The 15,524-nt window shown below is 35.9% G+C and overlaps 1 protein-coding gene across 10 annotated transcripts in view; it reads right to left on the bottom strand.

Moving 5' to 3' along the window:
* LOC139176037 (mothers against decapentaplegic homolog 7-like) overlaps positions 1-15,524 on the bottom strand; it is a 211,195-nt gene that overhangs the window by 179,680 nt on the left and 15,991 nt on the right. For 8 of the 10 annotated variants that reach the window (XR_011565857.1, XR_011565858.1, XR_011565861.1 and 5 more), the window contains exon 2: positions 12,249-12,330. Coding sequence is in view for 5 of the 10 variants with exons in the window: in XM_019963123.2 (XP_019818682.2) it covers positions 12,249-12,330 (82 nt within the window). In the remaining 5 variants the exon portion in view is untranslated. Of the gene's footprint in view, positions 11,569-12,248; positions 12,331-15,524 lie in introns of all 10 variants that reach the window. The other 2 variants (XM_070786405.1, XM_070786411.1) reach the window with 2 other exon arrangements.

Genomic DNA, 15,524 nt, shown 5'->3' with positions numbered 1-15,524 from the left:
GGTGAGATGATCTACTGATTATTTAAGCTATTTTAATAAAGTATTCTATTACTTATATCTTAATCAATACAGAAACGTTTTTCAAATATTCAGTTTCCTGAAATGTGTCAAGTCAAACTAAAGTGAAAATGGATGTCAGGTGTTTCCCCTCTTTTTTATGCTGCATGCCTAGAGAGTATGTCATATGACAATAAATAAGATCTCTAATGAAAGTCATATTTTCTCATCAGAATAATTGTATAAATAGTGTTTTTGTTCTTAACTAAGAATTGAAAATAAACGTATGACCATGTTGTCAACTGCATGTTTAACTTAAATGCAGAGTACATCATGAGAAATGGCAGGCTGGATGAATCACAAGTGGGAATCAAGATTTCCAGGAGAAATATCAATAACCTCACATATGCAGATGACACCTCCCTTATGGCGGAAAGTGAAGAGGAACTAAAGAGCCTCTTGATGAAAATGAAAGGAGAATGAAAAAGCCAGCTTAAAACTCAACATTCAAAAAATGAAGATCATGGTATCTGGTCCCATCACTTCATGGCAAATAGACAGGGAAACAATGGAAACAAGTGACACACTTTCTTTCCTTGGATTCCAGAATTACTGGGGACAGTCACTACAACCATGAAATTAAAAGATGCTTGCTCCTTGGAAGAAAAGCTATGACCAACCTAGACAGCTTATTAAAAAGCAGAGACATTACTTTGCCAACAAAGGTCCATCTAGTCAAAGCTACGGTTTTTCCAGTAGTCATGTGTAGATGTGAGAGTTGGACCATAAAGAAGGCTGAGCACCAAAGGACTGATGCTTTTGCACTATGGTGTTAGAGAAGACTTTTCGAAGTCCCTTGGACTGCAAGAAGATCAAACAAACCAATTGTAAAGGAATTCAGTCCTGAATATTCATTGGAAGGACTGATGCTGACGTTCCAATCCTTTGGCCACCTGATGCAAAGAGCTGACTCACTGGAAAAGACCCTGATGCTGGGAAAGACTGAGGGCAGGAGGAGAAGAGGGTGACAGAGGATGAGATGATTGGATGGCATCACCGACTCAATGGACATGAGTTTGAACAAACTCCGGGAAACAGTGAAGGACAGAGAAACCTGGCGTGCTGCAGTCCATGGGGTCACAAAGAGTCAAACACACAACTGAACAACGACAACTTTTACAGATGGAGGAACTGGAACTCAGAGCTGTGGAGTGAGTTGCCCAAAGTCACACAACGGGTAAGGGTACACCATGATTCAGATTCAGGTCAGTGTGCTGCTATAATGCGTTCCACAAACCACTACCCATTAAGTCTCCACAAGGTCAAAGTAATTTCCTTGGTCAATTAGCGTGATCATTTCTTGAAAATTTTTTAAATGACCAAATTTTCTGCACCCAGAGCTATGCTGAATACACACACATATATACACTAGTTCTTACTGCCTCCACTAGCCTCTTTAAACAAAAATATATTTCTAGAGTAGTCTGTGTGTTGTGTGTTAGTCGCTCAGTCATGTCTGATTCTTTGCGACCCCACGGACTGTAACCTGCCAGGCTTCACTGTCCATGGAATTCTCCAGGCAAGAATACTGGAGTGGATTGCCATTTCCTTCTCCATATATGCAGGGTGAAAAGAAAGTGAAGTCGCTCAGTCGTGTCCGACTCTTTCCGACCCCATGGACTGTAGCCTACCAGGCTCCTCCGTCCGTAGGAATTTCCAGGCAAGAGTACTGGAGTGGGTTACCATTTCCTTCTCCATAGAGTAGTCTAGCTTTTGGCAATTTTTATTAACAAATTCACCAAACACAGTTGACCCTACGTTCAGTTCAGTTCAGTCGCTCAGTCGTGTCCGACTCTTTGCAACCCCATGAATCGCAGCACGCCAGGCCTCCCTGTCCATCACCAACTCCCAGAGTTCACTCAGACTCATGTCCATTGAGTCAGTGATGCCATCCAGCCATCTCATCCTCTGTCGTCCCTTCTCCTCCTGCCCCCAATCCCTCCCAGCATCTTTTCCAATGAGTCAGCTCTGCACATCAGGTAGCCCAAGTACTGGAGTTTCAGCTTTAGCATCATTCCTTCCAAAGAAATCCCAGGGCTGATCTCCTTCACAATGGACTGGTTGGATCTCCTTGCAGTCCAAGGGACTCTCAAGAGTCTTCTCCAACACCACAGTTCATGTGGGTCCACTTATATATGGATTTTTTTTTTCAGTAAATATATTGGAAAATGTTTGGAGATTTTATAATTTGAAATAGCTTCAGACAAACCACATAGACTAGAAATGTCAAAAAAATAAGAAAAAAGTACGTCATGAATGCATAAAATGATAGACTGGTGATAAGGTGAGGGATATTTAAAATAAAATTAATGATGTGTTAGTTTTAACACTTCTTACAACTTTGCTTTCAGAGAATTATATTACTATATAGTATGCCCACAAACATAAACCTAATAGAGAATGCCATAAAAATTGTATAATGATTCATTCATTAGTGTATAGGTTGGGCTACTGTGAAATAACTGTATTGATTACATGAGGATACCATAAAGCAATCATACTGGTCTTTGTTATCAATACCTGAATTGTTATACCTGTGAGTAAATATGAATTTTTCTCATTATCTTTTCATGCCTGATGTCTAGTGTTAATGCACATAACATCTATAGCGTTTTACGTCATACAAGACAATACTGACGTAGACAGACAATTCAACTTAAGAAATGATGTAAACATACCATATGGATGAATATAGCACAGATTTATGCACTTTCTCTTCCTTATGATTTTTTTAATAACATGTTCTTCCCCTAGCTTACTTTATTGTAAGAATACAGTATATAATACATATAATGTACAAAATATATGTTAATTAGCTATTTTGGCAGTAAGGCTTCTGGTCAACTGTGGGCTATTAGTAGTTAAGTTTGGAGGGAATCAAAAGTCATATTCAAATTTTCAAATGAATGGAGGTAGGCGGTTGGCACTACAACTCCTGTCTTTTTGAAGAGTCACTGTACACAGTTTTGGTTACTACCACAGCATAAGCATCCTGAATTTTTCTTACTGGAATAAAGCCTGTTAAAACTTTTTGCAGGAAAATCTGTATGACTTTTTAAGTATCAAAAAAGCTGAGGAAATGTTGGTACTTTAAAATAAAATCTTGACCCAGTAAGAACTGGCACTAGGCCTTGTATTTTCTTGCAGTCAGCAAAAGTACAAATCTCTAAAAATTCAAATAGTAGTTAAAGGCATGCATTTTGAAGTACCTACATGTGTGGTGAGTCACTTCACAAACTCACACTTACTAAAAAAAAAGTGCTTTTTAAACCTGAATGTGTGAACGGAAATCACTTTTAAAACTATAAATGCTAGACAATTAAAGAAAAAGTAAGTCCATGTGGGGTTTTACTAATTGTTCTCTAGAGGGAAAAATTATTACTGATTGCTACGCACCTTGCTTTATAGGTTAGACGCATTTAGAAGCTGCTCTTTCTAACCCTATATTAATCCAGATCTTTGGAAAAATCAAATTAAGGCCAGTTTAATCACCCAGCAAAAGCAAGCAACTGTGTATTGCAGAGGGCCGGATTAGAGGAAGTGGAGAGAATTGGGTCAGTAGGTGGCAGATGTTAACTGGTTCAAATTTGAAAGGCATTCAAAAGTATGACCAGAGTTTACAAACATTCTTAAAGTAGAGGAGAAACAACAACAAAAAGAAAAATGTATCATGTGTGGAAGAAAAAGTTCTAATTTAGAAGGGTGTTCTACTGAGTAAACAGTGCTTATCTGTAAACTTATTTCTTTTGAAAAATATAGAATTAACAACATTGTCACATTCTCTTTCTAGAATGTTACACTTGTGACAGGAAACTTTATTGCCTCATTTATCAATACTTGTGGAATATTCCTGTGATGTAGATTGTATCCCCATTTTGAAGTGAAGTGGAAGTGGCTCAGTCGTGTCTGACTCTTTGCAACCCCACAGATTATACAGTCCATGGAATTCTCCAGGTCAGTATGCTGGAATGGGTAGCTGTTTCCTCCAGGTCAGAAAACTGAGACTCAGGTTAAGCAATTTGCTAACAATCTGCGTGGAGAGCTATGGGTCAAATATAAATCTTATGGTTCTCAGACCAGCATTTTCCTCATCACGTATTGAACTGTGACCATGATGGTGGCTATTCTTTAACTGTCTGCATTAGAGGTAACAGAAAAATATATCCCTTGGGTTAATTATTTTGTTTGTAAAACCAAGAAAGAAAACAAACTACTTCTGCCTCCTCCAATGAGAAAATGGGAATCCTATCCCTTATAGATGTTTTCTTTTAAAATACAAGCTTATAAGCTAGTGACTGGTGATTATGTGATAAGGCTGTCAGGAAAAAAAAGTCTAAATCTTGAAAGTTGAATGTTTTAAATAGTTCACATATATTCATTTCAGACTTTTTCTAATGGAAAATAGCATGATAATCTGCATCTTTCATTAACATAACCAAGAGGAAGAGAAGCTATGCTATTATAGAAGACTTAAGCAAAAATATAACAATAATATTCTGTGCTCATCAGACTAGCGTTAAAGTGTATGTGACTTTCTAACAAATACTGTAATGACATTTTCACCCTTAACAGAAACTCATGGGAGTACTTAAATAAAACAAAAATGTTATCCATTTCTTACTTCCTGAAATTACCATGAAAATGGCAAGTTAGCAAGAACTCAGCATTAATACAATAACTCCATGCATATATTTTGAATATACTTGTCAATACAACTTTAGTAATTTTCTCTCTCAGGTTATATCCATCTCTATTAGAATAGATACAGACTGTCTTTAAGAATTTTTGTCTGTAATATAAGTAGAAAATGCTTAATATTTTCTAAACTTTATACCCTAGGTAACAAAGTAAGGGCCCTCTATACTGACTGCCTAAATACACCTGGGCGGCCTATAAAGTTAACCTCCCAAGCCTATTTAGTTGCCGAAAGAATGTTATTCAGCTGCATATAGTTTGTTATGAATAAGAAGACTTGGGCTTCCTAGGTGGCTCAGTGGTAAAGAATCCATCTGCCAATGCAAGAGACACAGGTTCGATACCTGGGTCAGGAAGATCCCCTGGAAGAGGAAATGGCAATCCACTCCAGTATTCTTGCTTGGGAAATCCCATGGACAGAGGAGCCTGGTAGGCTACAGTCCATAGGGTGGCAAAAGAGTTGGACACAACTGAGTGGCTAAACAACAAGGAAGACTTAGAGACCACAATCATTCCCTCTTCTTACTAATACAGTCTCTGTCACTACTTTGTGTCACCAGTATCTGAGCATTTAAAGAAGAAGACCATAATGGGTCCACATTTTCAGGGCCTATTCTATGTGTGATGACAGTGCCTGTGTGTGTGCTAAGTCACCTCAGTCATGTCTGACTCTTTGTGATCCTAGGGACTGCAGCCCACCAGGCTCCGCTGTCCATGGGATTCTTCAGGCAAAAATACTGGAGTGGGTAGCCATTGCCTTTTCCAGGGGATCTTCCTACTCAGGAACTGAACCTGCATCTCTTACATCTCTTGTGTTGGCAGGTGGGTTCTTTACCATGAGCACCACCTGGAAAACACTGTGATGACAGCATTCGTGGTTTAGGATGCTGGTCCCATGAAAATTCATTTCCCCTTGAATGTCGATCTCTCTTTCTTTAAACTAATTTATAGCTATTATCAATGTATACATAACACTCAGATTTTGCTTTTGAGGGGTAAAAGATCTCTGAAAGGCAGAAACTTGTGCTATTCCAAAATACTTCTCTTAGCACTAGAACTATATCACAAAGGAAAAAACTTTCCCCAAATTCAGTCCTATTAAAAACCTGCACTAGCCAGGTAAGCTGTTTAGTCTTAAATACTTCTAGGAAACAGAACTGACACAGATGGGGTCACCTTTAGGAAATTTATGGAAATCTGTGCAAAGATGTCCTTAAAAAAACTGTATTTAACCCTAATGTAATTCAATATGAGGAATTAAGGATCAATTTTGTAAAGTTAACAAGATTTTTAAATTCATTCATCTTTGAAACTAATCATTCTAAAAAGGTAATTCATTACTTTCACCAAAGGCATCTGTATTTTCATTCTTGTTTCAGGTGAACAGTAAAGAAACTTAGAATACACAATCAGCTAACATTAAATCAACCTTGCTGTCATTCAGGTAAGGAATATTGAACAACATTCTATATGCTTCACATTAAGACAAAGAAATTTACATGCTCAACAAAATTCAGTGTGGGGACTATCACAAACACTTGTGTCAAGCTCTGGAACCGACAGATTTCTGACACACACGCTATCATTTCATCTTCACACAAACCGCATGCAAAAACTACTGCACAATAAGTTTAAATAACTTACATAATATAATGCAGGATGAATTTTTAAATCCTTTGATTGTTTTTAAAGCTCCAGGGTATATACACCCTGAAGTTGTTTTTTCATCAACACTTTAACTTACTACCCTGTATATGGGAGGCATCAAGCTAGGTGCTTTGTATATCCCAAATTTATAAAAGAAATGATCCCTTCCCTTTAGAAGTTTACAATCTCACTGAAAAGATCAATAAAATAATGCTGTGTGAATGGTACTCATCAACTCCTGAGAGAGAGTGGAAGAGGGCGCTTGTTCCTTTCTCTAGGGTGATCATATGAATCACAGGAAGCACAGCGTTTTTGTAGAAAAAGAACTAGAGAGACAGAGAGATCACAACACAAGTAAGATGAAGACAGCCACAACCGTGGCAGTATAAGAAGTGTGCAGTTAACATGCTCAAGGATGAGGCAAATGGAATACGATGCAGGACCGGGCAGAAGTAGAGCCCGGCCTTAATCTTGTGGGCAAAGGTCTTTGTGTTCAGGGTAATGATTATCTCTTCAGAAAGTTTTATTGTGCTGTAGTGTGGAGAACATATTAGATAATAAACACTAAAAGGTAAAAGAGTGGTTAGGAAGCTACTACAGTAACTGTATAACAATCATGAAATACTAAAACTTGATTTAGCAGATGGCAGTGGAAAAAGTAAGAAATCAAATCTCATAATTCTTTCTATTCTAATGAAAATGATTACAGAAATACTTGTATATATGGTCACCAGTTATAATGTGTTGAATATATAAAGGCATAATATAAAACTCAAAGCTTGCAAATAGACTTGCAGGAAAGACTGCTTAACTCATCTCATAAAAGCTACCAACACTAAAATGGAATAAACACTTAGACCACCTCCTTTGAATGTATTCTAGAGTAACAAATACCATTCCTCAGTACTATAAGTCTTTGATCACTTTATTACAGATGACCTAAAACTGAAACTTTCCAAAACTACATTAAGAAAATATCTATATAAGATGGAAAGACAACCTTTAATTCACCATATAGAAATTACTTCTTAAAAATCATCAAGGTCTGCCTGATTCATAGTAATTTTAAAACACAATGAATCTCTATATTTTACAGAAACACAAGGTATCTCTTATAGACGTACTTCTTAAGCTGATTACCATTATTTTATAACAAAATGGAAAAATGCATGTTTGTATACTCAAAAGATGAAAGACCTGATCATAATACTTACACTCTATTTTTAGAAAACTTCATATCTACATATTACTCTTAATTGAGATATACATATCAGTTTGATAAACTACTTTTAACTAATTCAAATTATCAAATGTATTATTACAAATATAATTGAAGATTTTGTTTTCTCTTCCTTCAAATACTCCCTGCCTCAGAAAGTCCATAAGGCAAAATTTGGGGAGTGAAAAATACACATTCAATAACTATTTAGTCAACAAACACTTATAAATACTTATGAGCTCCTTCTAGACATCCAGCATTCTCTTAAACCACTTTATTGAGAAAAGATTTAGCTAGAAAAAGCTGTACATATTTAATGATGAGTTTGGAGGTGAGTATACATTTGTGAAATATTGCCACTATCAGGAACCACATACACACACACACACACACACACACACACACCCCCTTATATTAAGAACACAAAATAACTGTTAACACATGCAATTATGGAAAGTATTGCTTAATAAGCTTTACTACTTATGACAGCCTTCCACAAATGACCACTGTCATAAATTAGTATTTCTTTATTCACATTCCAAATTCTGAACACTAAAAAATTTAAAACAAACCAAAGTGGTAGCAAAATCTGACCCAAGTTCAAGTAAGACAGCTTACAGATCTCGCGTCATCTCACTTGGCAAATATATTCATGAATAAACATTAACCCTCAAAATTTAGGTATTCTTTGAATATCCTAATTAATAAAAAGTCATAGATACATTTATATGCATACAACCTTTTCTGAGTTGCCCTACTGGAGAAGGAAATGGCAACCCAGTCTAGTACTCTTGCCTGGAAAATCCCATGGACGAAGGAGCCTGGTAGGCTACAGTCCATGGGGTCGCAAAGAGTTGGACACGACCGAGCAACTTCACTCCCTTCATTATTCTACTTGGAAGATAGTAAAGTTACATCATATGTCAATTTATCACCTTAAAATTAAAACAGCCATGCTTAAAAAAAAAAAAATAAAATTCTACTAGCATATAATCTAGAGGAGGAGAGACAATGTGGATCTGACATTTTGATTTTACCGTTGAAAGACACATTTTTCACACAAATGACCCCAAAATGCAGGCTAATTGCATTAATCTCGTGTTCAATTTTAAAAATGTTATTTATTCCTATACTGAAGGAAAAACAGGTTGTTTGAGACCTACAGAAACATAACCAAATTAGCATCTGCATGAAATCTTTGCACTGAATTTTTAGTATATTTTAATGGATATGAATTTAACTAAAGAAGTATCTTTATTAAAACATCCAAGATGTAACTTTATAACCTTACTGTTCACCAGACACATGTGGCTACTGAGTACTTTAAAAGTGACTAGTCTGAACTGCAATGAGATACAAAGTGAAAATACACCTGAATGTGAAAAATTTAGCATGAGAAAAAGAATGTAAAATATCTCATGATTTTATACTAATTAAGCAATGAAATAGTATTTTGTAGATATCGGTATAAAATATTTTACAAACTTCATCAGCTTTTCACTTTATTTAATATGCCTTACTAGGACTTCCTTGGTGGCTCAGACGGTAAAGAGTCTGCCTACAATGCGGGAGACCTGGGTTCGATCCCTGGGTTGGGAAGAAACCCTGGAGAAGGAAACCGGCAACCCACTCCAGTACTCTTGCCTGGAAAATCCCATGGATGAAGGAGCCTGGTAGGCTATAGTCCATGGGGTCACAAAGAGTAGGACATGACTGAGCGACTTCACTTCACTCACTAGAAAATTTAAAATTTGAGCTAACATTATAGTTCAATAGAACATCTCTGCTCTATAAAAAAGACTGAGAAAAAGATTAATATAAAATTTCTCAAGTACCTATGTTCTAGAGTGAATGATTTCACTTAATCAGCAAGCAGATTAATATAAACCCAGATAAAGGTCACAAGAAACATTCATCATAAATGTGGAAGTACTACTTTGTTACTAAACATATCCAAGATTTTAGATAGTCAAAGAGGTTACTAAAAATTCAACAATAAAGTAAAAGGCTTCATTATATGATGTGAGCAATTTGTTTGAAAATCCATTTCAGTATTTCCTTAGTTATAAGTATGTACAGGAGGGTTCTGTGTCTTACTTGCTTTCAGTGGGGTTAGGACAGATGTTAAGTTTCATGAACCAAACACATAATGGAATTAGAAAACTGGCTACTTAATTTTAACAGATAGGAAAATTTCATAATTCTTAGAAAAACAACTTTAGAGTTCACATAAAGCTAGAGAAAAATAAGTCCACTTCATAATAAGAGCTATCATTAGTAAAAGATACAATGATTGACAGTTCCTAAATATCCTTAAAAGCACTCTAGGTATCTATTTACTATTAAGTTAGACACATATATTTTGTAACACAGGAGTTCCATCCCTGTGCAGAAATGATCAGAAATGAATGATGCTTATTTCTACCAAAAGATTTTTAAAAGTTCACAGTAACCTTATTTTAGCCCCAAACTGGTAAGATATTCAACGTCCATTTACAGTAGAAGAGATAAAGGATAGTATAATCATACAATGGAATATACACGATTGGGCAGTGGGGAGGGGGGGTGACATATACATGGATGACTCAAAGACATAATGTTAATCAAAAAAGTCAGACACAAAAGAGTTCACACTATATGATTCCAATTGTATCAAGTTCAAAAACAAACGAAACTAATCCAAGGTATAAGATGCCAAAGATCAGTTTCTGTTGGGTGGAGGCAGTACTGACCAGGACAGATCCCAGCGACCCTTCTGGGGTAGATATAGTTATGCAGGGTGGCAGTGGTGGTGTAGTCATTCATGTCAAACTCTTGTGACCCCATGGACTGTTGCCTGCCAGGCTCCTCGGTTTACGGGATTTCCCAGGCAAGAATACTGGAGTGGGTTGCCAAAAATCTTTGAACTAGCAAGTAGGAGTGCCAAGTTGAAGTTAGACTTCAGTAAAATGGGTTTTTTAAAAAATATAAGAAATTATTTTTAAAAAAGTTTGACGTAAGTTATTTTCAAAAGAACGACTTAAAAGCAATTTCTATTCAAAATTTATATAAGAATTTCTCTGTTCAACCCTGCAACTAAATTTCTTTGCAATTTCTTTTTAATAAAAGCTAATAACCAGTTCAATTCTATTCAACCTGCTCTTAATTTTGCAATTACTTGATGAATTTTCATAAATGGATAAATTACAATGGCTTTAAAAAGTATAGGAAACCTCTCTATAACTAATACTTATGAACTATTTGAATGTTTATATTTTTAAGTATGTAATGTGCTTTTAATTTAAAAAGATAACTTTAAATTTCACAAAATTCAGGCTTTCAGATCATATCCTCTTTCACTGATAAAGTATATATAAAAATTAAATTTAGTATTTGAGAGTTCACTTAGAAGTTCTTTTACAGTTCTAATGTGTTTATTTAAATTTACTATTTGCTTTTACCCTCTCCATCTGACAGGAACAGGGAGAAAATGTTGTTTTGCTAATAGTGAATAACCTTAAACCTACAAAGTTCAATACACTGTGCTATAGAAATATAAAAGACGATATTGATCCAATTCTACAAATTCATAGTGCTTGACAAGTGATCACATAAGAAAATCTGTAAAACTGACTTTTGTGTTATTTCGTGTGAATATAAATGAAGACTATCCAGTTAATAGTCATATGGATTCAAAGAAGTTGACACTAGAAGTTGACCAATCTTCAGTTAATAGTCACATGTAATCACTACAACCTTAACAAATACATTATCTTATTAAATGTATTAACGCATTCTTCCTTTATCAGCTTCTAGTCTAGCAAGACAGCTGCCAAGTCTTTTAAAAGACCACCACAACACTTACAGGAGATATGAAGGAGGACACCAAGAAGAAAATCTGGGATATGACTGAAGGGGACCTGTGTTCACCACTGACCTCAGCAAAACTGGCTGGTATGTCCTCATGGGGTCTTGGGGTTGTAAAGGACAGAAACACAAAGCAGGTAAGTTTACCAACTGACAATCTTAAAATCCTTCCTTCCCAGGAATATATCACATGTCCTGAGACTCAGGGCCTATGGAGCAGATGAATTACTATGTTGCACCAACCTACACACATGTGATAATGCAGAGGGAACTGAGCAGATGGATGTTCAGAGGCGGAGTCAGGTGACCTGGTTGTTTATTTCCATGGACCCTGATGAAAGACTGATGGAAATACAGATGACAGCTGGTCCCTATTCTAGAAGGTAGAACTTTATGTAGGCACAAAGAACTTTAAGACTGCCTGAATATTTAACATATATTTCACACCGTTTCAGATAAACGGGAATTTTTTACAACTGATTTTCAAATCAAAACATTCTTTAAAATAGTACTGTGCTCAAAAGGTAAAATGTAAGTATCTCAGATGTTTAAAAAAGGCAAAACTGGTTCCATCTAAACCAGATTTCTTGTACTCACACAAAATTCAGAATTTACCAACACTGAAATATATCCCTCTTCTCTGTTACAAATGTCAAGCAACTCAGTTAACAATCTCTGAAGCATAAGAAACATAAACTAAATACGGCATAATATTCTTTCTTTCCTATAACTGAAAAGGCTTAACTACATTTTAAAAAGTGGAGCAATGAGGCAAAATACATACCTTCTGGATGTGTTTCTCCCCAGTATTAAAGTAATGGGTCCTGAGAACAGAGTTCTTAAATCGCTCACAATCCAAGCACTCTCTGAAAATTAATAAAAAGAAATGTTACTTCAAGTTCATCTTATCTCAAAGAATTTCAACAGTATCTTTTACAATTAAATCTTAACTACTGACTGAAAAAAAATCTGAAAAAATGACCCCCCCCCCAAAAAAAGATGTATTGCAAGTAAAAAATATTCTTAATTATAGACGTTTTCCTTGGGCATGGTTATTGATCACATCTGATTAAAAAAATATGCATTACAAAATTATTTACATCAAAACATACTATTTATCTGTCTATACACTGTGTAAAGACTCTTCCATCAATTCTCAACTATATATAAGAAGTAAATGTCAATGACCAAGGGGAATTATGATCAAAGATTCTGGGAGAAAAGTATTAGAATTACTTGGTAGTTAACACAAGAGTTGAAATACCTCATTTCCACCCCCCCATCCCCCCGCCCAGACCATTAGAAACAAAAAATACTAAACTTGGAATCAGAATCATCCTAGATATAGAATGACATCAACATGGGGAACAGTTTATACTTATAAGAACAAAAGAGTGTATGAAAAAGTTCTAGGCTAGCAAGACCGATAGCCCCCGTTTAACACTGCGGTGGCTGAGAAAACTGTATATTGACCGACAGGCCAATGGACAGTGAGCCCAGTTAATGATAAGACAAGTATGGGGCATTCGCCAAGACTCCTCACTCCACTCACACTAGCCACTGTATATATGTCAGGTTCACATTTTCTACAATTCTCAATTTCTACCCCTGGGCTTCCCTGTTGTCTTGGCAGTACAGAATCTGCCTGCCATGCAGAACATGAGGGTTTGAGTCCTGGGCAAGCTACAGTCCATGGGGTTGCAAAAGAGTTGGACACAACCGAGTAACTGAACAACAACAACAATAATCCCACAGTCAATTACTGGTTCTCAAGGATTATAGCTTAGTTTACAAATAAAGAAATAAACCTAAACCTTAAACTCCCCAAATAAAGCATTTTCATCATTATTTCATTAGTGCCCTTCAGTCTCCTTAAAACCATGCACATTTCTTTGAGTGATGCTTCTGTGATATCCTAGGGAAGCAGGCTCTCTAACCACCTTGCCTCTGGGTCACTTTGCATCCTGCTTCCTGTTACTCCCCTGTGACTGTGAGTCTTTCATTCATCTCTGTATCCCCCAGTACCTAGTAAGGTGCAAGGCACAGAGCTGATGCTGAGTAAAGTCTGCTTTATGAGTCAATGAATCTCAGAGACTTGATCAACTAATACATCATGCTAAAGTAAAAATAGGATCAGCCAACAAAAGCAGGTAGTTACATGAGCCAACCACAGTGGAGAACACTCAGCTTTTTAAAAAATTTCATGCTTCATACATACACATACTCAATTCCCATTCTCAAACGCTCTCCTTCTCCCTTTTCTCAGTTCGCCTTAGCAACACTCTCCTGGCATCTAAGTCAATACTCTCCCAATCCCTACTAACACTCAGCCAACTGGGTGGCAGGGCTCTTTTCTGCCCTAGTGAATTGGGACTCTGCACCAACTGGCATGGTAACAAACATTAACACAAACTCTCTTAGCACACTCTTTTAGCACACTCCTAAGATCAGCAGCTCCTAAGCTACCCTCCATCAGCAGCAAGGAATGTCACCTAATGTGTAACTCAAAAATACCTCGAATCATAACTAAAGGCAATATGTTCCCCAAATTTTATTAGGAGACAAGTACTTATTACCTTAAAATAGAGAGAAAAAAAAAGAAACAACAACAATAACAAAAAACCCTGAAGAGACTGCCTAATGACTAAAAACAAAAAAGAGCATTATCATTTCCTATTAGGACACTACTTTTTCAGCAGCTAAATAAAAACATTACCAAATCATTTTATGTAATAAAATTTAACCTTACTTTGACCTTCCTCATACAGCAAACAAACCTCTCTATCCAATAAAGTTCCATCTGAACTATGTAAGATGATAAGCAATACCTTAATTGCATTCATTTACATGACTTTGAAACTATTCTGGGCTGAAGTCACTGACTGCAAGGTCACAGAATACAAAAAAGCAAAATGTACGCCATTTACCAAGGAGGAGTGATGCACTTAGACAGTGGGGAGGCCTTCTCCCTGCCTCCTTAGGAGCGACCCAATGCTTAATGCAGTCAACAGGTGCAGCCATCTCTAACATCTCTATCTGAAATGTATCATACATAATTGTACACACTGATCTTATAAGTACACATACAAAATATAATAAGAACATGTATTTGCTAAATCCATCTGATATTATGGCTCTCTTATTAAAGGCCATCTCCCTGAACAGAGGCAAAGGACAATTCTATGCCTTATCAACACTAAAGATCAAAACATGCAACAGGGCTATTACTATTTCCAATGTTTTAAAAAAATGTCTAACAACTAAAAGTCAGGTTATAAAGCTGTAACAATTTTTAGGACAAGAACTGCAAACACAGAACGCTAAGTATATTAAGCATTTCTGCTTTCATTTTTCACAACCCAAGCGTATATTCAACTAATTTGCTTAGAGGAGCAGACTTTTTACATATCTCAAAGCCAATAATACCACATTAGTGAAAGTAAAGAAATAAAACTGGCTGATAGAAACTGACTACCAGAAATTACAAGGGACAATGTGTATTCTTCAAAACTTTATCATTTAATATCATAACAGACAAAAACAAGTTAATCCTACAAAATATGTCTTTAGTAAAATTGTAACACAAACTAGATGTTATTGGCACTTGAATTTACTGGAGAAAACAGAAGGAAACTAAAAGGTTAGGATCTAGAGACCTTTAAAATGTACTATTAATACAAATATAGAACCTCAAATATTTGTTTTAGGTTTAATATATCATCACCAGGAGATTCATTTTAGAAGCTACTGTCCATTAAATTAGATAAATCTCTTACATTTAATGTATTAATACTATTATACCAAAGCACTTTTATACTACTCAAGCCAAACCTCTGTAATTTAAAAACGATTAAGCCAAAAAAAAAAAAAAAAAAAAACCAGAAGAAGCAATAATATAAAATGTATGCCCCTTCACCTTTTCTCCCTACCTAAAAGGGCAGGACTCTTTCCATGTAAATCTATATTAGATCCCAATCATTTCAACTGATGTTACTCCACAAAGAACATAAAGATGAAAACATTTTTAAGTACTATATTCCTAAACAAACTCCAACACCTT

The sequence above is a fragment of the Bos indicus genome, chromosome 1 (genome assembly GCF_029378745.1).
Source record: "Bos indicus isolate NIAB-ARS_2022 breed Sahiwal x Tharparkar chromosome 1, NIAB-ARS_B.indTharparkar_mat_pri_1.0, whole genome shotgun sequence".
NCBI classification, from domain to species: Eukaryota; Metazoa; Chordata; class Mammalia; order Artiodactyla; family Bovidae; genus Bos; species Bos indicus.
The sequence above is the reverse complement of the archived record's forward strand: the minus strand, read 5'-3'. Positions and strand labels throughout refer to the sequence as shown.